Genomic DNA, 24833 nt, shown 5'->3' with positions numbered 1-24833 from the left:
CAGAGCAGTGAATAAACAGGTGAATTAATGATGGCAGTGGCAGGTTCCCATCAGTGTTGGACTCATTTATTTATGTGTGTGGGCGCTGTTCTCCATCTGTGATGAAGTAAATTAAGGAAGAGAAAAGGAAGGAAGGCTGTTGAAATATAAAAGGACTCCATTAAAAATGTACACAGCCCTCGCTCACTCTTTCTTTCTCTTTCTCTCTCTCTCTCTCCTCTGTGCTGCCATCTTACATTTGGGAGCGAAGGAGACGATGAAAGGAGTAAAAGGATGAGAGGGAGGATGGATGGATGGATGGATGGATGGATGGGGTGGAGGCGGGGCTTGGTGACCTCACCATCAGTTGTTTCTAAACCATTTTATTGACACTTGTTTGTTTTTTTTTTTTACTAAACTCACTTCGTTCCTCTAATAAAGTTGAAAACAGACGCTGTTTTAGATTTTTTCATCATTTTACAGGTTTTTATCTGCACTATTAGAGCTGATGAAGGTCATGTGATGCAGCGTCCAAAGCTCACAACCATTAGAAAAAAAAAAAAAAACTGGAGTAAAACAGCGCCTTATTTAGTTTTAAACTGTCGCCTACAATTCAGCTCAGGGACGATTTGGTCCGTGGTGTGTTCAAGGACACTGTGACGTCTGAGCTCCAGCGTTGACAAATCAAACACGACAAACACAAGGATGTTGTAAAAAGAAAAAAAAAGAAGAATGAATTCTTTTCCTGCCTTTAAAAGTTTCTGTGGAGCCGCCAGCTATCCAAACTCAGATGTCAGACTGTCCTTGAACACACCGCAGAACAGAAAAGACCTTTTCCACGTGACAAATGACAAAACTCAAACTGCTGTGAGGACTCACATTGTTGGGGCGTTCAAGGACCCTCCGACATTGGACGACTGGTTGATAGACAGACACAGAAAATCCAGTTCCCATGATGCTTTGCACTTTCTGGTTTTCTGACCTCACACACATGTAGCTACGACGACGTATTAGGCCACATCGGAAAAATAAAAACACTGGTCACTACAAGAATAAAGACACAATATTTAGAGAATAAAGTCACAGTTTAAAAAAACCCTCATAATTTAATGAAAATGTCATACTTTTACGAGATTAAATTCACAATATTTTGAAAATAAATTAGCAATAGTGTGTTGAAAAGTCATCATTTAGAAACTGTCAGTTCCTCCTCCACTAAAGAGGAAATTTGCTCCAAATCTGTTCGGTTCTTACGACAAAACAGACCCAAATGTGTGCGCAAGGTCTTCAAAGTCCTTCGACTTATGCTAATGTGTTGATGGTGGGTGGGGCTAATAGTCTCAGTATTTGGTGGGTGGGGCTAATAGGTTCAGTATTTGGTGGGTGGGGCTAATAGTCTCAGTATTTGGTGGGTGGGGCTAATAGGTTCAGTATTTGGTGGGTGGGGCTAATAGTCTCAGTATTTGGTGGGTGGGGCTAATAGTCTCAGTATTTGGCCTTTGTGCGTAAACTCCAAATGAAAGTAGAACCTCACAGAATGTTTCAAGTTCTGCATTATGCGAGATATATGTGGGGACAACTTTATTTTAGTAAATTATGATATTATTTCCTCCTGTTTTTAAATTATGACACTCTCATAATATTATGACTTTATTCTCATAAAATTACAGGTTTTATCTCCATATTTTATGACTTCATTCTCGTAGTGACAGTGTTTTTATTTTTCCGACGTGGCCTAATACGCTGTTGTCGAAAAATGACTGAACTCAATGAGGTTTTACAGTTTGAACTGAAGACACAATAAAAGTGAAAACACTGAATAATAAAAGTGTGAACAGCTCTTTCTGTTTGTAGAAACTTTACGTCTGTATCATATAAAACATTTTACTGAAGGAAAATAAAGAAGGAATCCACAAAGAGGCAGAAAGAAAGGAGTCCATGCTGAGGAACTGTGAGTGTGTGTGTGTGTGTGTGTGTGTGTGTGTGTGTGTATGTGTGTGCATCTGTGTGTGTCTGTGTGTGCTGATTAATCAGATAGAAGTAGTCGAGTATTTCTTCTTTTCTGGTCCTGCTCGTCGCTGTCGTCCTCATAACCAGTGTCAGAATCTGTCTGAGCTGCAGTGAAAACTAAAATAAACTGTGTCATTTCTCCAACTCTGGAATATTTCAGCCTGCGTTCGTCCCATTCTGGCAATTTCCCTTTGTCTTATTTGATTATCGTCGCAGCGCAAAGAACACACACACATGAAAGAGTGTGTGAGGGATCAGAACAGGAGGATTTAAGAGTGAGTGTCCACCAGGGGGCAGTAGAGGAAAAGGAAAGGACAGAACAGCACCAACACCAAACCTTTCATGTATGAATTAGGGAAAAAAAGATCTGTATTTGTTTTAGATTGGTTTTATTTCTCTAAATTAGGCTAAAGTTGAGATGCATTTGGAAATTTTTTTTTTTTTAAAATATGGTTTTATTCAGGAGATATTTAACCTTTGGAAAAAAAATGCATTGGTGGGTCTCAGGAGGATATGTATATATATACATATACATATGTGTGTGTGTGTGTGTGTGTGTGTGTGTGTGTATATATATATATATATATATATATATATGTATACTAGGCCTGTAACGGTCCACATACCGAACCGAACGGTTTCAGTCCACGCCTGTACTGTACGTATACAGCTGTACTGAAACGGAACAGTATGAGAAAAAGAAAAAGGAACGAAGGACGTCGTTGGATGTGGAACTTTAAATCCACACAAGTTTCACACAGACATACTGAAGGAGCGCACATTGACCTGAAATATGAAATAACAGCTGTTATAAGGTTAAAAAAAAACAAAAAAAACAAATATGACGTGAACCTGGAAGGAACAGACTGCAGACCCTCCAGGATCAGTCCAGTCCAGTTTGGATCAGCTCAGGTTCAGGTGAAAGACGAAGACGAGGAGAAAGACAACGAAAAGATGAACAGTGTTTACCACCAATGAACTACAGTAGTTCTAAAACACTAACACTAACTCTGTCTGTCACACACACACACACACACACACACACACACACACACACACACTACATTTAGTAATATTTTATTTATTTTATTTTCTATTTGATTTCGAGCAGCAGAATTATATTATTCCTGTTTTTTCTATATTCTATTGTCTCCAATAATTGGAGGAAAAATGTTCAAAACTTCATAAAAGCATTAAAGACATTTGGAGGGGTTTTCTTTCTTCCTGTACCGAACTGAAAAAAACACAAACCGTGGCTTTGAAAACTGAAAATGTACCGAACTGAAAATTTGGTGTACCGTTACAGGCCTAATAAATACATAGATATATATACACACACACACACACACACACACACACACACACACACACACATACATATATATATATATATATATATATATATATATATATATATATGTATATATTACAATGAAGTCAGTGTTGGTTGCAGACACTTGGTTTATGTTCAGTTAATGATAGATTTGACTGAAAAAGTCCCTTTTTCTTCCGTTTTCTCTGCTTTAATATAATAACCTTTAAATTAACTCTGAATTTTAATAAACATCTACATGAACAGTGAATGAAATACAGAAAAATACAGGATTTACACTGAAAAATGCTAAATACAGAGGATACTATTAGACTACATGGAGCTAAATGACTTAATAAAGGTTAAAACAGACGACGTTCCTTTGGGAACACTGTGCTTCCTCAGTGATGGTTCAGATCTGATGGAAAACACTGGATGTTCAGTAAAAACCTGCTGCAAAAATGGAACGGACGTAAAAATCTGAACATTTAACAAACTGGACAGAGAGTGGACTGTGGAGGAGACGGCTGAAAGAAAGCACCTGCTGCTGCCACGGCAACGGAGAGAGAGAGAGAGGGAGAGAGAGAGAGAGAGAGAGAGAGAGAGAGAGAGAGAAAAACACACACACACACTGGCCTCAGTGTTGACGCTGGAGGAAAAGTGCAGCAACTTTTTCCAGAACTGTGAAGCATATATGAAGGACAGAGTGAAAAAGTTAAAGTGGAAAAAAAAACAAAACTGAAGAAACGAATAAAGAACCAGATTTAAGTGGAAATGAAAGAGTTAAAGTCCACCTGTACTGGTTTAGTTTAGTCCACCTGTACTGGTTTAGTTTAGTCCACCTGTACTGGTTTAGTTTAGTCCACCTGTACTGGTTTAGTTTAGTCCACCTGTACTGGTTCAGTTTAGTCCACCTGTACTGGTTTAGTTTAGTCCACCTGTACTGGTTTAGTATAGTCCACCTGTACTGGTTTAGTTTAGTCCACCTGTACTGGTTTAGTATAGTCCACCTGTACTGGTTTAGTTTAGTCCACCTGTACTGGTTTAGTATAGTCCACCTGTACTGGTTTAGTATAGTCCACCTGTACTGGTTTAGTTTCGTCCACCTGTACTGGTTCAGTTTAGTCCACCTGTACTGGTTCAGTTTAGTCCACCTGTACTGGTTTAGTTTAGTCCACCTGTACTGGTTTAGTTTCGTCCACCTGTACTGGTTTAGTATAGTCCACCTGTACTGGTTTAGTTTAGTCCACCTGTACTGGTTCAGTTTAGTCCACCTGTACTGGTTTAGTATAGTCCACCTGTACTGGTTTAGTATAGTCCACCTGTACTGGTTCAGTTTAGTCCACCTGTACTGGTTCAGTATAGTCCACCTGTACTGGTTTAGTAAAGTCCACCTGTACTGGTTTATTTTAGTCCACCTGTACTGGGTTAGTTTAGTCCACCTGTACTGGGTTAGTATAGTCCACCTGTACTGGTTCAGTATAGTCCACCTGTACTGGTTTAGTAAAGTCCACCTGTACTGGTTTATTTTAGTCCACCTGTACTGGGTTAGTTTAGTCCACCTGTACTGGTTCAGTTTAGTCCACCTGTACTGGTTTAGTTTAGTCCACCTGTACTGGGTTATTAAAGTCCTGCCAGGCGGATGTGTGAACCTCCGCTTCCCACAACACAAAATTCGGTAAAATACTGTTTCTGTGAACGACGGAAACAAACGTGGGAAAAAACACTGTTTTCACTGGTGATGTAAAAACATCAACATGTGTTAATGCCAAAGTTCTGGAGGCGGGGTCGGGTCTAAAAAGTCGTAAAAGTCGCAGAAAATCCTTCAACAGCAGAAAAAACGTGGTGTAAAAGTGGTGTTTGAGGCGAATTCAACTGATAAAGAACAGACAGAGGAAGGACTGACGTCATCCTGTGTGGAGTTTGGAGGGTTTGTTTGTTTTTTTTTCCTGTTTTCGTTTTTCGCTTTTTTTCATCCTCCTCGTTTCGTTCACTCTCTGGTATTTTCTGTTTTCTTTCATCTCCTTCTTTTCTTTCTTTTCTACATTTTTTCCATTTAATCGTTCACTGATTCAGCTGTGACTCCTCTCTTTTTCCCCCTCATGTGTTTTTTTTTCTGTCACTTCGTAGCTTTGTCTCCTCACATACCCCAGACCCCCCCACTCCCTCCTCCCCCCTTGCCCCCCCCCACAGCTGTATGTCGTTTGGCGTGTTCTGCACAAACGCCTGCCTGCCTTCCTGCTGAGGTCATCACTCTGGGAAAACAGGTGGCAGACCGATGTGGGAGAAAACTGCCGTGTACGTAGACAACCAGCGCAGTGAACGCACCACGGCACGCACACATGAACATATGAACACATGAACTCACACACACACACACACACGCACACACACACACACACACGAACACACCGGCAGAACACGTGTGGATCCGTCTACGTTTTGGATGGATCATGGAAAAAGCTCCAAATGCCAACGCTTTTCAAAGCAAACGCCGCAGAAAGAAGCAGAAAATAGAGTGGAATAAATAAAACCAAGATGGAAGAAAGTGTAGAGGAGTGGACTTTAACCTGTTACTGTCCAGTCAGAAACCAACAAACGGGATGAACCTGTGAAACACGTCTAAGGCTGCGTTCAAACCAAGGTTCGAATAGTTTTGGATTTTTCATTCTAGTTCAGTTTTATTTAGTTTTGACTTTTTTTCTCTAATTCAGTTCGTTTTAATTTGTTTTTAGAGCAGGTTTGATAGTTTTTATTAGTTTTCATTTTTTTCTAAATGCTTAGTTTTAGTCTTAGTTTAGTTTTAGTATTAATTTTAGTTCAGTGGTCTCTTTTCTCTTCTTCTCTGTGCTCCTATTCAAATCAATCCCAGACAGGACTCTGCTGCTTTAGTCTCCATGTTTCCAGGTAGAGTGGGGACCAGAAGATGACTGGAAACCACAAGTGAACACAAGTGACGGACCAAAAAGTGTCGTATGGTGCCGCTAGCTAAAATTGCTACAGTGAAGTAAATCGCTTTCGTATCAATCCGACGTTGACAAAGATGAAAACAAAGGGAATTTTATCCATAATTTTTATCCGTTTTAGTTAGTTTTGTAAACACACAATACAGTTTCAGTAAGTTATGGTTCTTTTAATTATAGTTTTTATTTATTTCAGTTAATGAAAATGTTTTTCCAATTCTAGTTTTTGTCATTTCGTTAGTTTTCGTTAACAATAATAACCTTGGTTTAAACTGCAGGTAAATGTGGTTCAAACCTGATTTTTGTGTCCATATGTAGCCTGTATCTGATCTGTTTAACCCAGGGCTGTCAAACTCATTTTAGTTCAGTTCCACATTCAGCCTAATATGATCTAAAGTGGGCCGGACCAGTAAAAAAATATAAATAATAGGATAAGAACTGATAAATGACGATAACTCCAAAGTTTTTTCTGTTTTTGAGTGAAAAAAGTCATGAAAATGTTTACATCTACAAACTGTACTTGAACCTAACATGAACAAATATGAACAACCTGAAATTTTGTAAGAAAAATAAAGTGCAGTTTTAACGATATTACGCCTTAGTTTATTTATTTACACATATGCATTATAACGCACAGATCACAGTGGATCTACAAATACACAAAGGTTTTAGTAACATGCAGAATATTGGTCCAATTCCACAGACTTCTCTGAAGACATTTAAAGTCGTTCACATTTTTTCTAAAGGCCAGTCTGTAAATATTAGGGCTGGGTATCGGCAAGAATCTGGTGATACAATACAAATCATAATACTAGGATCACTATACGATATATCATGATACTGTTAAAAAGGCCATTTTTTATTTGTTTCTTTTTTTTATGGTTATTTCCTTGAAGAATTGAATTACAGCAGAAATCTGCACAAATGCTAAACACTTTTTTATTTGATCCCAACAGGATCTAATGTTCTATCACCGAATGTTCAAACTGTGTTCAAACTGAAATTGTGTTTTACAGACATTCCAGTTTCAGATCCTGTTCAAATGTTCAGATTCTATTAGTTCACAACTAACATCAGAACAGGATTTGAGCTCAATCCCAACAAAGGAACGAACATTATTGAATAAAAGAGTGTTGAAAAATAAATAAAATATAAACGAAGAAAAACAAAAGACAAAATTGAACCTCCACAATATCTACATTTGAATAAAAACCTAAAAATATCCATACAGTACTTTGAATATCGATACAGTATTGTGAAATGAAATATCGCAATATATTGCAGAACCGATATTTTTATATAATATTTATTATAATATATTTATTATAATAGTATTTTACAGGTTCTGACCCACTTTAGATTGAACTGACCTAAAATGATTTTAACGTCCATGATTGTTCATATCTTCAATGCAATTTTTGCATTTCACAAATTCATCCCAGGATGGACCCTTTGGTGGGCTGGACTGGACCCTTTGGTGGGCTGGATTGGACCCTTTGGTGGGCTGGACTGGACCCTTTGGTGGGCCGGATTGGACCCTTTGGTGGGCTGGATTGGACCCTTTGGTGGGCTGGACTGGACCCTTTGGTGGGCTAGATTGGACCCTTTGGTGGGCCGGACTGGACCCTTTGGTGGGCCGGACTGGACCCTTTGGTGGGCCGGATTGGACCCTTTGGTGGGCTGGACTGGACCCTTTGGTGGGCTAGATTGGACCCTTTGGTGGGCCGGACTGGACCCTTTGGTGGGCCGGATTGGACCCTTTGGTGGGCTGGACTGGACCCTTTGGTGGGCTGGACTGGACCCTTTGGTGGGCTGGACTGGACCCTTTGGTGGGCTGGACTGGACCCTTTGGTGGGCTGGACTGGACCCTTTGGTTGGACTGGACCCTTTGGTGGGCTAGATTGGACCCTTTGGTGGGCTGGACTGGACCCTTTGGTGGGCTGGACTGGACCCTTTGGTGGGCTAGATTGGACCCTTTGGTGGGCCGGATTGGACCCTTTGGTGGGCCGGTTTTGGCCCCCAGGTTGCATGTTTGACACCTGTGTGTTAACCCTTTAGGGCTCCATGGTCACGGCCCTGGGACTGAACCACATGACCTTTTCAACACGTCGTGGCGTCAGAAGCCGGTCTCGTAGACCAGTGGAGACGACTGCATTTGAAAGTGTGGACTCGAAACACTCTGACACTTTTTATTTGATGTCGACAGAACAAATACAAACACAGATATGAGGGTTTGAAACCAGAGCAAACAAACAATATTTAGTGTTATTATAGCGACATAAAGTGTCCTTTTTCAAATTGGAAAAAACTGGCAGAATCTGTGAAAACTCTATGTAAAGATCTGCTTTTATGTCCAATATTTGAGTACAGTTTTAATTTATTACAGTTTTAATTTTCTTACCTAATATTTGGAACCAATATTCACTTTTAAAGTCTCTGAAAAGGTTTGTTAAACATCTGTGTGTTATTTATGCAATAAAGTATAGACATTTTTCAAATCAGATTTTACATTTTTGTGTGTTTTTTGTCCTTTTTTCAAAAATATTAATACGACATCAAACCGCTTTAATGTTTGATTCAAGTGAAAGTGAAAGTGAAACAAACATGAATGAAACCATGAAGCAGAGCATGAGCAAAGAACCAGCGCCATCTACTGTTACAACAACAACACACTGGAAGGAAGTGTGTGTGTGTGTGTTATTGTGTGTGTGTGTGTGTGTGTGTGTGTGTGTGTATTATAGGGTGTGTGTGTGTGTGTGTGTGTGTGTGTGAGTTGGAGACAGCTGGACAGATATGCGTGAGAAGCAGATAATCTCTGTGGGAGCCGGCCAACGCACACACACACACACACACACACACAAAACTACACACAGTGACACACACAGATTCAAACACAGGTGCTCTCCATTTAGAAAATAACACAACAAAGTCAAAGCCTTAACAAAGACCAGACACAGACACACACACACACACACACAGACACACACACACACACACACACACACACACACTCAGAAGTGGTGAATCGCTGCAGTGATAGAACACTGAAGTTGTGTTAATGCCCCTTAAGAAAAGATCGAACCAATGCACCCACTAATAAAACCAGTGAAAAGACGACGGTAACACAACAAACAACAAACAACTGAAACAACACAGAGCAGGTCTGACTGTGTTCATCGGGTTGTGTATTGTTGTGTATGTTGTGTACTGTAGTGTATTGTTGTGTACTGTTGTGTATTGTTGTGTATCTCTCTCTCCTTCTGTCAAACAGCTGTTTCCGTCTTTGTGTTTATTATTTCACCTCAAAGCCAAAGGTTCAATATGGAAAACACAACTGCTTCTTCTTTTTTTGCATCTTTTACTAAGTTTATTCATCTTTTTGATATTTTCTTCTTTTTTGTCTTTTCTGTCTTGCATCTTTTTGTCATTTTTATCTTTTTGGTCTTTTCTTCAGTCTCATCTTCACCGTCTTTTTGTTGTTTTTGTCCTTTCTTTAACAGTATAGATCATTCACTATCGTCTGCTGTGCAGGTGTTTACGTCTATAATCGCTGATAAACCCTCGTTAAACCATCTGAGTGTCGTGGGGGCGTGGCCCAGGTTTCCTACCATGAGTGAGTGTCTATTGGCCGATAGCAGTCCCGTCCCGTAGCCGCCGCCCAGCGCTCCCATGGCGCCGTTGTGCGTGTGCGCCGCTCCGATGAGGTTGTGCATGTCGCCGTGTCCGCCGCTCATCGCCGTCGACGGCCCCACGGCGTGACTCCGCAGTACATGGATGGCGTCGTCCAGACGCTCCAGGCGGTCTTCGATACGACTCTGCTGCGGGGCAACACGGTGGGTTAGCAACGGTGGGTTAGCAACAGTTGGTTAGCAATGGTTGGTTAGCAACAGTGGGTTAGCAACGGTTGGTTGGCAACAGTCGGCTAGCAACAGTCAGTTAGTAATAATGACTAATAACATAATGATCAATAACGTAATAATAACCAATAATATAATAATAACCAATAACATAATGATCAATAACATAATGACCAATAATGTAATAATCAATAATGTAATAATGACCATTAACATAATAATTAATAACATAATAATCATCTGTGTGTTTTTCAGCTGTTGTTGTTTTTTCGTTTTTTCATATTTACCAGTGAATGCAGCGGAGCCTCGTAGTTCGGTGATGACGCTCCCTGACCACCGTTCCTGGACCAGACAGCTGAACTAGGAGCTAGGACACAGGAGACAAGGAGATAAGGAGAGAGGAGACAAGGAGATGAGGAGAGAGGAGACAAGGAGATGAGGAGATAAGGAGACGAGGAGACATGAGACAAGGACAGAGGAGACAAGAAGAGAGGAGACAAGGAGAAAGAAGACAAGGAGATATGAGCAGGAGAGGAGATGAGGAGGAAGGCAAGGACGCCATCATCACTATCATCATCACCTCAGTCTCCTGTGGACGTTAATGACAAACTGAGTATTTGGAACTTAAATACAGTCATGTGACCTGTCATGTGACCTGTCCTATGACCGGTCACGTGACCTGTCATGTGACCTCATGACACCTCCCAGGTAGGCGGTCCCATGAGCCTCCTTCCTCATCCAGCTGATTATTCTGTCATTAATTACGTTCAGTCTCATTAACATCAGTAAATAAACTCCATGTCAGACTCTAAAGGCCCTTTTTTTTTCCGTCGCAGGAACATTAATGTTTCTGTGGATTCTCTAAAACCTCGGTGCGTTTCCACTAAAACTGTCCAATGAGACGAAGCACAGACGCTCCACACTGAAGCAGGTTTTTTTAATGACTGATGTTTGGTCACATGACCCTGGAGTTTGACGCTGAAAACACAGTAAATGATAAATCCACATAATGAAGGTGTTTGTGTTCATGTAAATAAATGTCTGTTTCTGGTCATTTCTCAGGCAGGTTGTGCCCCCAGTGCATGCTGGGACGGCCTCCGACACCCCCCCCCCCCGCTCAGTGTGAGCGCGTCGTAAATGGATGTTGGTGTTTTTTTTGTTTTTTCGAGTGTGGATTAGAGCCGACGCCTCCTCTGATTTTCTCCGACAAAAGACCGGACCACTCGACAAACACACCTCCTTCACACACCAGGAGTCCGCGCTCGTTTCCACTCGTGGCGTCGATTCACAAATAAAAGAAGCGGAGACCAGCGACAAAAGGCTAAAACAAACCGACTCGTATCTGCGGCTCCGATGCTAATATCAGCGCTTTGTCTTCGCCAAAGGTCCGAGTGGTTGATTAGCATGAGCATTAGCATGAGCACAACACACAGCCTTTGTGTGTCTGTTGTGCTTTTGTAGCGGCGGCGGTGGCGCTGAAGGGTCGGGTGGAGTCGACGGGTCTCATTAGCTGGTAGACGCCGCCGTTCGCCACCGTTTACATTGAAGCGAAGGTTGGGCACGAGCAGCTGCTGCAGATGTTCAGGTTCAGGTTTGTCATGTGATACCACCCATATGGACCATGAGTAAACAACAACAACAGAAAGGAAAAAAATAATAAACAAAGGGACAAAAAAATGAACTTCAATGTAAACAAGTGGTTCCAGGCACAATAAGCCCCGCCCCTCGCACGTATCCATCCAGCTGATGTCATCATGTTTATGTGTGTGCTGATGTCATCATTTCAATTGTCCCTATATTTGTGACAAGTTTGAAGTAAATTGAAACAAATTGTATGTTTTTATAGACATTTGAAATTATTATAATTTAATTTTTTTTTCATTCATAAAAAATGTGAACTTTGACCTCCTGTCCCCAAAATATGACATCTATTCTGTGTCACTGTTAACCTATAAACCCAATTAGGTATGAATTCAATTAACAGTTTTGCTGCTAAAGTGTTAAAAAACAAACAAACAAACAATACCTTTTGGCGGAGTCATAAATAAAGAATAAAATAAGCAACAAAATGAACAAAAGCAGCCAAAGTGATCCAAAACAAAAATAAATTAATTAAAATAATAAACAATGGGACAAAAAAAATTAACTGCAATGTAAACACATGGTTCCAGGCACAAGCCCCACCCCTCGAACGTATCGATCCAGCTGATGTCATCATTTCAGTTGTCTCTATAAATGTGACAAGTTTGAAATAAACAGAAACAAAATGTATTTTTTCATAGACATTTGAAATTTCACCCATTATAAGTAAATTAAAAAAAGAAAGGTTTTAAAAAATTCATAAAAAATATGAACTTGGATCTAATTTCCCCAAAACATAATCACATCTATGCTGGGTCGCTGTTAATCTATAAACCAAATTGGGTATGAATTCAATTCATAATATTGCTGTGAAAGTGTAAACAAACAAACAAACAAATAAACTGAACCAAAAACGATACCCTTTACCTCCTCTTCAGGGGGCGGGGTCATAAATAAAGAAAAAAATTAGCCACAAAATGAACAAAAGCAGCCAAAGTGATCAATAAAAAACAATAAAAATTAACAAAATAATAATGTGACAAAAAAATTAACTTCAATGTAAACAAGTGGTTCCAGGCACAACAAGCCCCGCCCTTTGCATGTAGAGTAGCTAATTTTATCATCAATCCAACTGATGTCATCATTTCAATCGTCTATATATATGTGACAAGTTAGAAGTAAATTGAAACAAAATGTATGTTTTTATAGACATTTGAAATTTCACTCATTATAAATAAAATAAAATAAAATAAAAAAGATTTTAAAAATTCATAAAAATTTGAACTTTGACCTACTTATCCAGAATGTAATCACATTTATTCTGTGTCGCTGTTTATCTATAAACCCAATTAGGTCTGAATTCAATTAATAGTTTTGCTGCGAAAGTGTAAACAAAACAAACAAACAAACAAACAAACAAACCAGAAACAGTACCCTTTTCCTCCTCTTCAGGGGGTGGGATCATAAATAAAGAATAAAATAAGCAATGAAATGAACAAAAGCAGCCAAAGCGATCAAAAAACAACAAAAATGAATAATTATGATTAAAATAATAAATAATGTGAACAAACTCAGGTTGTTTATGTTCAGATAAGGATATATTTCACTTTTTCTGAAGGTTGAACATGAGCAGACGGTTTGGACGAGGTTCACGATTAAACGACGCAAACGAACGACGACGACATCCATTCAGTCCGTTAAAAGTTCGATTCAGGACGACTGGTTTACCTGTCCCACCCCCACACCAACACCTTTAACCTCCTCCTCTTTTCACCTCTTCCTCCTCCTCCTCTCCTATTCTCCTCCTTTTTTCATTGTGTGGTTGGGTTTCTGTCTTTCTCCTCCTCCTCTTTTCTCCTCGTCTTTTCCCCCCTCCTCTTCCTCCTCCTCCTCTCCTGTTCTCCTCCTTCTTTTCATTGTGTGGTTGTGTTTGTCTTCTCTCCTCCTCCTCATCTCCTCCTCTTTTCACCTCCTCCTCTTCTTTTCCCCTCCTCCTTCTCCCCCCAACATTCCTGCTCCTCTCCTCTTCTCCTCTCATCTCCTCCTTTTTTCTCCTCCTGCTGCTCCTCTTTTCTCCTTCTCCTCTCATCTCCTCCTTCTTTTCATTGTGTCTTTTCTCTCCTTTCTTCATATTAATGCTCATTTGCATATGTTAATTAATGAATAATTACCTGGGTACATTCATGTGCAAATACAAACATACATATGAAACAATGCTAATGCTAATGCTAACGCTGAATTAGCCTCCATATCAATTAGCATGGAGCTCCTTTAATGGGCTTCAGTTTTAATTTGTAAAAAGTGGAGTAAGTCTGACATAATGATAAACACCAATTAGGGTTTAGGCGGCAATATCCCAGGCAGCCATAATGAGGAGGAGGAGGAGGAGGAAGGGCCCGTAGGTTGGGGAACGATTTGTTGAAGCGGAGTTCGTAATTAAAGCGATCAGTCACAAAGAGGAGAAATATGAAACGATTTGTAGCAACAAGTACACACAAAATACAACACAACAATTAGAAGGAAAAGGATTTATCACTTTAAGGAGCGGGGGGGGGGAGGACGAGGGAGGGAGGAGGAAAAGGAGGAGGAAGAGGAAGAGGAAGAAGAGGAGGAGGAGGGGGAGGAAGGAGGGAGGAGGAAGAGGAGGAGGAAGAAGAAAAGGAGGAGGAGGAGGAGGTGCTTCAGGAGAACCTCCAGTAAAGTGACGTTCAAAGTTGGTTCTAAAGTTTCCTTCCAGCTGAATGTGTTAAAAGTGTCTGATGGGAGGTTTTACTTCTTATTTTTACTTCGAAACATGCAGGTGTGTTCCACCAATCAGAGTCCTTCAGCACACAGCCCCGCCCCCAAGAATTCCACTGAATCGGTAAAGCCCGCCCCCCAACTAGAAACTATAGGGAAAGTTCTTATGGGATAATTTCAGTGGAAACGCACCGACATTTTTCAAAAACCAGGATAAAGTAGAATGAACAGTTTGTCATTTATGTGACGGTTGTTATTTATGTGACGGTTGTTATTTATGTGACGTTTGTAATTTATGTGACGGTTGTTATTTATGTGACGGTTGTTATTTATGTGACGGTTGTAATTTATGTGACGGTTGTTATTTATGTGACGGTTGTTATTTATGTGATGGTTGTTTTTGCTGTAACGCCTCAGACGCTGAAGTCTTCGTCGGCCTTTTCTGGAACTCTGTCAAACAGTGTGTACCAGAGCAGGCAGAGCAGCCATTGGTCAGTTTGTGTCATGTGATTACCTGTGAGTGAGGGCGGGGATCCGACCGGAGTGGAGGGATTGGACGAGAAGCTGTTGTTGGTGTGATCTGGAGAGTAAATCTGGAAAACAGAGAGAGGATGAAGACGACGACGAAGAGTTCAGACCGCTGTGTGTGTGTGTGTGTGTGTGTGTGTGTGTGTGTGTGTGTGTGTGTGTGTGTGTGTGTGTGTGTGTGTGTGAGACGCACTCACCGAGGCCAGGGCTTTTCCCAAAGCGTCACCGGTCTGAGAACTGCTGGCCGCCGCCCCACCCTGCGCCCGATTGGCTGAAACACAACAACAACAACAACATCAACATCAACACCGTTCGAAGGCTGACATGTGATGAAGCTGAAGGATTCTGGGTAAATTCACCTCAAACACTAGATTTATTAAACTGAAAGTGTTAACAAGGTCAGAGAGGAAGGAAGTGACATCACATGACCACATGACGACCATACAAAGACACAACACACGCAACACAACAAAAATACACAACATAACACACACAAACAAATACACAACAGAGAAAATATAAAAAAACACACAACACATGCATGAAAATATAAAGAAACTATACAAAAAATACACAAAAAATACCACACACACTACTACACACAAAAACCTACAACACACAAAAATACACACAACATGTACATGACACACAAAAACACACAACGCAAGAAAAAACACACAAAAAAACACCAAAACCACACTCAGCATGTACTAATACACAAAAAATACACAGAAACACACAATAACCAACACAAAAAAAAAAAAAAAACACAACACACACACACACACACACAGCTCATCTGTCCTGATTCCAGATGGAAACCATACGCACACAAACAGACCCACAAACACACACACACACACACACACACACACACACACACACACTGTATCATGAATCCTTTTCATCGACAGGAGTTAAAGCTGAGACAGGAAGTGACAAATGGGAGAGTTAAGGCCTTAACAACGCACACACGCACATGCACACACACACATAAACACACACAACTACACACAGCTACACACACACACAACTACACACAGATCCAACCTGATGAAGAATTAAGTCCATGTGTGTAAGGCAGAGCACAGCTGTGTGTGTGTGTCTGTTGTGTTGTGTCTTTGACCTTTGACCCTGACCTCCTGGATGAACTGGATCCAGTCCCACATCAGAGTCCAAATTGGTCTAAACTGGTCCAAACTGATCTAAATTGGACTAAACTGGTCCAAACTGATCTAAATTGGACTAAACTGGTCCAAACTGGTCTAAATTGGACTAAACTGGTCCAAATTGGTCTAAACTGGTCTAAATTGGACTAAACTGGTCCAAACTGGTCTAAACTGGTCCAAATTGATCTAAAACGGTGATTTAAACTGGTCTAAACTGGCCTAAATTGGTCCATATCGGTCTGAACTGGACTTAACTGGTCCACATTGGTCCAAACTGGTCTAAACTGGTCCAAATTGATCTAAAATGATGGCTCAAACTGGTGTAAACTGGTCTAAAATGGCCCAAATCAGTCCAAACTGGTTTAAACTGGTCCAAACTGGTCTAAACTGGTCTAAACTAGTCTAAACTGGTCCAAACCGGTCTAAACTGGTCCAAACTGGTTCAAACTGGTCTAAACTGGTCCAAACTGGTCTAAACTAGTCTAAACTGGTCCAAACCGGTCTAAACTAGTCTAAACTGGTCCAAACCGGTCTAAACTAGTCTAAACTGGTCCAAACTGGTCTAAACTGGTCCAAACTGGTCTAAACTACTCTAAACTGGTTCAAACTGGTCTAATCTGTCTGTGTTCTGCTACTGGATGTTTGAGTCTCTGTCTGTAATTTGCAGAGTTAACTGGTTTGACTTAAGTGCTATTTTAAGTGTAGTTTTAACTCTGACGTAGTGTTGCTAAGGACGAGGAAGAGCGAACATGTGACCAGAGGACGCAGATGGACACGCCCCCAGAACAAACAGGACGGCAATAAGAAGCAGACGGAAGGTTTGTTTTCATGGACACACATTCCACAGATATTACACACACACACACACACACACACAGAGTTAAACATAAACACTACATGGAGTTAATAGAAAACACAGCGTCCTCTCAGTGTAAACACACACACACACACACACACACACACACACACACACTGTACCGGTGGGTTCTAGAAGGTTCTACATGTGTTAAAACCTGAGACTGAAGTGCCTCAGAGTAAAATTCACTCCAACACTTTTAGAAGTCCACAGAGTTTGACCAGATTTAAAGGTGCTGAACTTGTTTTAATAGACAGAACATGTCACATTTAGGACTTTAAGATGTTTTTCTAAATTTCTTTGGTCAAATTTTAAACCTTAAATTCACATAAACAGTCCAACAGGCATTTATACGCAGTTATTATCCACCAACATACACAAAAAATACACTAAAATGTACTAAAATATACAAAAAGTATACAAAACTACACTAAAATACACTAAACATACCCGAAAATGTACTAAAATATACAAAAACTATAAAAACTACAGTAAAATACACCAAACATACCCTAACATGTACTAAAATATACAAAAACTATAAAACTACACTAAACATACCCGAAAATGTACTAAAATATACAAAAACTATAAAACTACAGTAAATTACACCAAACATACACTAAAATGTACTAAAATATACAAAAACTATAAAAACTAAACTAAAATACACTAAACATACCCGAAAATGTACTAAAATATACAAAAACTATAAAAACTACAGTAAAATACACCAAACATACCCTAACATGTACTAAAATATACAAAAACTATAAAAACTACACTAAACATACCCGAAAATGTACTAAAATATACAAAAACTATAAAAACTACAGTAAATTACACCAAACATACACTAAAATGTACTAAAATATACAAAAACTATAAAAACTAAACTAAAATACACTAAACATACCCGAAAATGTACTAAAATATACAAAAACTATAAAAACTACAGTAAAATACACCAAACATACCCTAACATGTACTAAAATATACAAAAACTATAAAAACTACACTAAAATACACTAAACATACCCGAAAATGTACTAAAATATACAAAAACTATAAAAACTACAGTAAATTACACCAAACATACACTAAAATGTACTAAAATATACAAAAACTATAAAAACTACACTAAAATACACCAAACATACCCTAAAATGTACTAAAATATACAAAAACTATAAAAACTACAATAAAATACACCAAACATACCCAAAAATGTACTAAAATATACAAAAACTATAAAAACTACAATAAAATACACCAAACATACCTGAAAATGTACTAAAATATACAAAAACTAGACAAAACTACAGTAAAATACCCCATACATACCTGAAAATGTACTAAAATATACAAAAAGTATAAAAACTACAATAAAATACACCAAACATACCCTAAAATGTACTAAAATATACAAAACTACAATAAAATACACCAAACATACCCTAAAATGCACTAAAATATACAAAAACTAGACAAAACTACACCAAAATACACCAAGCATACCCAAAAATGTACTAAAATACACAAAAACTACACAAAACTACAGTAAAATACCCCATACATACCTGAAAATGTACTAAAATATACAAAAACTACACAAAACTACAGCAAAATACACTAAACATAACCGAAAATGTACTAAAATCCCCCCAAACTACACAAAACTACGGCGAGATACAACAAACGTACCCTAAAATGTACTAAAATACACAAAAACTACACAAAACTACAGTAAAATACCCCATACATACCTGAAAATGTACTAAAATATACAAAAACTACACAAAACTACAGCAAAATACACTAAACATAACCGAAAATGTACTAAAATCCCCCCAAACTACACAAAACTACGGCGAGATACAACAAACGTACCCTAAAATGTACTAAAATACACAAAAACTATACAAAACTACAGTAAAATACACAAAACATACCCTAAAATGTACTAAAATATATAAAAACTATACAAAACTACAGTAAAATACACCAAACATACCCTAAAATGTACTAAAATATATAAAAACTATACAAAACTACAGTAAAATACACCAAACATACCCTAAAATGTACTAAAATATATAAAAACTATACAAAACTACAGTAAAATACACTAAACATACCCTAAAATGCACTACAATTATATATATAAAATAGAAATAGTATAAATACCAGTCCGTTTATATAAATAAGCTCCATTTGACTCAAACTCCCAGAATGCATCAGGAGTCGTCCACAGGAATCAAAGTGTTGAATTAAAGTGCAGACTCACATGTCTTACCCATGATGCTGTCTGTGCCGTTGGTGGGGGCGGTGCAGGAGGCGGTGCTGTAGTGACTGGCCCCGCCCCCACCCCCGGCCCCTCCCCCTCTGTGGAAGCTGGACATGGGCGGTAGGCTGGAGCTGATGTCAGCTGACGAGTGTGACGGGTAGCTCTGCGCAAAACAAACAGGAAGTGGCGTTAAAAAACAGGAGAACGTGTGACCATTGGGCGTTGCCGTTGGTGACCGTCGACGGCGGTTCCGCTCACCAATCTGTCGTGGGGGTGGATCCCGCAGTAGGAGGAGCTCTGGGCGGGGCCGTGGGCCGAGTTCCCCGCCCCCCAGCATGCTGCCGTGGTAACCCTGCTGGCTCATACTGCTACTACTGCTACTCCAGGGGTCGGCGCTATGGTGACCATCTGAAAACAAACAGGAAGTCAGCTGACAGGACGGACCAGGAACACATTTAAAGAACATTCAAGGGCTAGGAACAGATTTTAACGTCATGTGACCAGACCGAACACTTTGAACTGAGTTATCGTGCTTAAAAGTCGTGTAAATATGAGGCGAAAATAAAGGTAGACTTCTTAAAACTCAAACACTGAAGAACTGAAACTGAAGTAAACGTCTGTAGCAGAAAAAAACCGACTGTTTTTATCGACTGGGCTACGGCTGTGGATTTCATATTATTGGACAGGTTCAGAAGAACTGGACTTTGTGTAAACTGCTTCAAAAACTACTGTTCTGGACACATGCAGACAGTGTGTGTGCCAAGGTTCGAATAGTTTTGGATTTTTCATTCTAGTTTAGTTTTATTTAATTTTAACTTTTGTTCTCTAATTCAGTTAGTTTTAATTCATTTTTAGAGCAGGTTTGATAGTTTTTATTAGTTTTCATTTTCTTCTAAATGCTTAATTTCAGTTAGTTTAGTTAGTTAGTCCCACAGTCTGAATTTGAAAAGTGCAAAAATGACACGTTCTTCAGAGTCAAAGGTATCAGAGTTGTTTTAGTTCAGGTTCCCCATCCAGACCAACTGGGATCTATAGTTAAATAACAGAATAAGAACCTAGAAATAATGACTCAGAATTTAAATCAAAATTTCATAGTAAAAAAGTCGGTATCGGATCAGTATCAGTAAAACTAATCCTAAAAAAAATCAGATCAGAAGCAAAAAAAAATCTACTTCGGGACATCACTAATTACGAATTCACAAAGGTGTCCCCCAGGGTTCGATACTCAGTCCAGCACTCTTCAATATTTACATCGACACTGTAACCCATGGTATAAACTGGCATATCCGCCTGTTCGCCGATGACACCGCTGTGTACACATGCAGCCCCTCCCCCCACACTGCCCTGCCTGTGCTACAGATTAGCTTCGGTAACATTCAACATGCTTCATCTGATCTTCATTTATCTTTAAACATAAGCAAAACAAAATGTCTGATCTTGAACAGAACCCTCCCACAAATCCAACACCCCATCAAACTTCTGTCACTGAACAGTTCTGAAATTCAGTTTGGGTCCTGGTACAATACGTTCCCTCTCATTTCAAACTCACATCAGTTCTGTACTCTCCAAAGTTACATCTAGAATCGGCTTTCTCTATCGAAATACAGTTCGTAATGTGGGGTTTTTCCTTTAACCTTTAGTGGTCTGAGCCTATTATATCCGTTTTTGAGCACTTCTGATTTTGCCTTTATATACTATACATAGAAATGTTTACTATGCCCATGTTTGGTATCTTTTTTTTCAGCACAACATCTATCTCATCTATTATTTTTTTTTATTTTAACCGACTATATCAACACAAAAGAGCAAAAAGGACAAGGGGGGGGGGTGTCTGCCTTGGCAGAGATCTGCGCTCTCCGAGTGCTTTTCTAGTTCAGTTTTCTCTGTTTTTAATATAATAAACTTTGAATTTAATCTGAGCTTTAAATCAGTGTCTGACTTTGATCCCAGATGTTTGTTCAAATGTGTCCAACCCCAGTCGGATCCTCACTGTCTCTAATCCATTAGTCTGTTTTAGGCCTGGGTGTCATGGCCAATTTCCTTAATCGATTCGATTTCGATTCATAAGGTTCTGAATTGATTAACTGTGATTTGATTTGATTCGATTCAGTATTAATTGGCTGATTCAGATTCATTCAGTGATACCAAAGTACAGTTTTGAGTTGTAACTTGATTATTAGACTACTGCAGCCATGCAACACAGAATCTATACTGATATGAGAAAGGAAATAAATCTGACATTTCATCAGTAAACAGATGAATCTGCTCTGAAATAATGAACACAAACATGTCCATGTTTCTCCAGTGGATCAGAACAGACTTCTTCTTCATCTTTATTCTGTTTTATACCTGCTGCTTCCAGCCTTAAGGCTCATTCCTGTCACCCTGGGGCGCTGACACCAGTTTGGCCCCTGAAACAGACTCATGTTGGGCCCTTGGTACAAGAAACTCACAGGAGGGGGAGGGTGGGCGGAGCTTCGGGATTTCCGCTTTACTATTCCTCTAACTCCGCCCTCAGCCACAGGTGATCCAAATTATTATTTCTCGAATGATTGGCTTCTGTGACCCGCCTCCGTCGGCCAGTTCCTCCCAAGGTTCTAATACTTTTGGATTTTTCGTTCTAGTCAGTTTTATTTAGTTTTGACTTTTTTTCTCTAATTCAGTTCATTTTAATTCGTTTTAGAGCAGGTTTGAAAGTTTGTATTAGTTTTCATTTTTTTCTAAATGCTTAGTTGTAGTTCAGTTGTAGTTTAGGTGTAGTTCAGTTGTAGTTTAGGTGTAGTTCAGTTGTAGTTCAGTTGTAGTTCAGTTGTAGTTCAGTTGTAGTTTAGTTGTAGTTCAGTTGTAGTTCAGTTGTAGTTCAGTTGTAGTTTAGGTGTAGTTCAGTTGTAGTTCAGTTGTAGTTCAGTTGTAGTTCAGTTGTAGTTCAGTTGTAGTTCAGTGGTCTCTTTTCTCTTCTTCTCTGTGCTCCTATTCAAATCAATCCCAGACAGGACTCTGCTGCTTTAGTCTCCATGTTTCCAGGTAGAGTGGGACCAGAAGACGACTGGAAAACCACAAGTGAACACAAGTGACGGAGCAAAAAGTGTCGGATGGTGACAGCACAGAAAATTGCTAGAGCAAAATAAATCGCTTTCGTATCAATCCGACATTGACAAAGATGAAAACGGAATTTTCTCCATAATTTTTATCCGTTTTAGTTAGTTTTGTAAACACACAATACAGTTTCAGTTAGTTATCATCTTTTCTTTTAATTATACTTTTTATTTATTTCAGTTAACGAAAATGTTTTTTTCAGTTCTAGTTTTTGTCATTTCATTAGTTTTCGTGAACGATAATAACCTTGCTGTGTTTTGGGGGGTCTTCTTTCAAACCCATTACAAATACAGATGTCCCGATCTGATCTACAGATCAGTATCGGCTGCCAACCTAGCATTTTTTCGAAGATCAGATCGGATTTAGTCACGAGATCGGGCCGATCCGGACCCGGTTCTGAGGCTGAGGGGGTAAACACACATTCTGTCCCCTCAGATTAAAGTGTCCAAAGGTAGGGGAAAGGAAAATAGCTGCATAACAACAGGAGGCTTAGAGGAGTTAGTAAAACACCTGAAAAGTAAAGCTAGGGAAAAAAACTGTATTTTAATTATGGAAAATTACCGTATTTTTATGAGATGCTTATTTTCTGTTATTTAACAGTATTTTTTTGGTGCCCCAGCTGCTATTACAGTTGTTTTTTTTTTTACAAGTTTTTTTTTTTTTTTTTTACAGTGCACTATGCACTTCTCAACAAAATTTCCGAAAAGGCCCAAGTGATGTTTGATGTGTGATTTAAGTCGTATGCTGCTTTAATGAACATTGACATGACCAGTGTACGAAAAACAGGAAAATACATGAATTAGACTGAAAAATGCAAAATATAGAGCAGGGGTCACCAATCCTGGTCCTCGAGGGCCGGGATCCTGCATGTTTTAGATGTTTCCCTCTTCCAGCACAGGTGACGGTCCTTATCAGGCTTCTGCAGAGCTGGATGATAGGCTTATCATTGAATCAGGTGTGTTGGAAGAGGGATACATCTAAAACATGCAGGATTCCGGCCCTCAAGGACTAGGATTGGTGACCCCTGATATAGGGGATGATATTAGAATACATGGTGATCATCACTTAAGAAAAAGGTAAATATAAAAGAAAAATCCTTTGGAACTGACGCTGAAGTGGTTCTGGGTGTTTAAGGGTTAAATAATGTTCTGCTGGGTTTACTCTGTCATGTCAGTCTGGCTTCGACGCCTTCATCACAGATTAAGCGGATCCTGGACCCACTCCAGACCTGTACCTGGCATGAAGAAGGAGCTGGGGATCCAGCGCTGGGGGGTTTGGAGGACGGGTACCCCGGCGAGTCCCTGTTGTAGTCAGCGGTGCTGGCGGACGGGGCGTAAACCTGCAAGAAACGACAACGCAACATCAGTCTGGACGTCAACACAACCTGTACGACAACTACTACTGAGGCTCTGCGGACGATTGTGAGTACTGGGAGAAACACTGATTACAGCCGTCGCCATGGTAACCACATCTCTTTCTCCATCCTCAGCCTTGGCAAAATGTACTACGATACGCAAAAAACTACACAAAAATACACCAAACATACCCTAAAATGTACTAAAACATACAAAAACTACACAAAACTACACAAAAATACACCAAACATACCCTAAAATGTACTAAAATATACAAAAACTACACAAAAATACACAAAAATACAGCAAACATACCCTAAATGTACTTAAATATACACAAAAAACTGTACAAAACTACACCAAACATGCCCTGAAATTTACTAAATATACACAAAAACTACACAAAATACACCAAACATGCCCTAAAATGCACTGAACATACACAACTATACCCACTACATTAAAATACACCAAACATACCCAAAAATGCAGTGAAATATACAAAAACTACACAAAACTACAGAAAAATACACTAAACATACCCTAGAATGTACAAAAATATACGAAAAACTATACAACACTACAACAAAAATACCCTAAAATGCACTAAAATATACAAAAAATAAAACTACACTAAAATACACCAACTATATCCTAACATGTACTAAATATACAAAAACTATATTAAAATACACCAAACGGATCCTAAAATGTACTAAAATATACAAAAAAACTATGCAAAACTACACTACACATACTCTCAAATGCACTAAAATATATTAAAAAAAAACTATATTAAAATAAACAGAAACTACACTAAACATACCCTAAAATGCATGAAAATATACAAAAACTATACAAAACTACAGAAAAATACACCAAACATACCCAAAAATGCACTAAAATATACAAAAAACTATAAAATACAATAAACTACACTTAACACACCCTAAAATGTACTAAAATATACAAAAAAAAAAACTATGCACAACTACAGAAACTACACTAAACATCCTTAAATGTACTAAAATATACATGATACAAAAGTACAGGAACTACATTAACTACACTAAAATACTCTAAAATGCAGCACTGCTGTCA

The 24833-nt window shown here is 39.1% G+C and overlaps 1 protein-coding gene across 1 annotated transcript in view; it reads right to left on the bottom strand.

The window, feature by feature from the left end:
* LOC115416352 (transcription factor 4-like) overlaps positions 1-23837 on the bottom strand; it is a 44714-nt gene extending 20877 nt beyond the window's left edge. Inside the window, 10 exon segments of the mRNA XM_030130096.1 lie at positions 9873-10082; positions 10409-10488; positions 14956-15034; positions 15167-15240; positions 19291-19444; positions 19540-19611; positions 19613-19689; positions 23612-23638; positions 23641-23716; positions 23826-23837. Of these exon segments, the coding sequence (XP_029985956.1) occupies positions 9873-10082; positions 10409-10488; positions 14956-15034; positions 15167-15240; positions 19291-19444; positions 19540-19611; positions 19613-19689; positions 23612-23638; positions 23641-23716; positions 23826-23837 (861 nt within the window).
* Positions 23838-24833: the final 996 nt, after the last annotated feature.

Source organism: Sphaeramia orbicularis, unplaced genomic scaffold (assembly GCF_902148855.1).
Source record: "Sphaeramia orbicularis unplaced genomic scaffold, fSphaOr1.1, whole genome shotgun sequence".
NCBI classification, from domain to species: domain Eukaryota; kingdom Metazoa; phylum Chordata; class Actinopteri; order Kurtiformes; family Apogonidae; genus Sphaeramia; species Sphaeramia orbicularis.
Note: the sequence above shows the minus strand (reverse complement) of the source record. Positions and strands in the feature narration are given on the sequence as shown.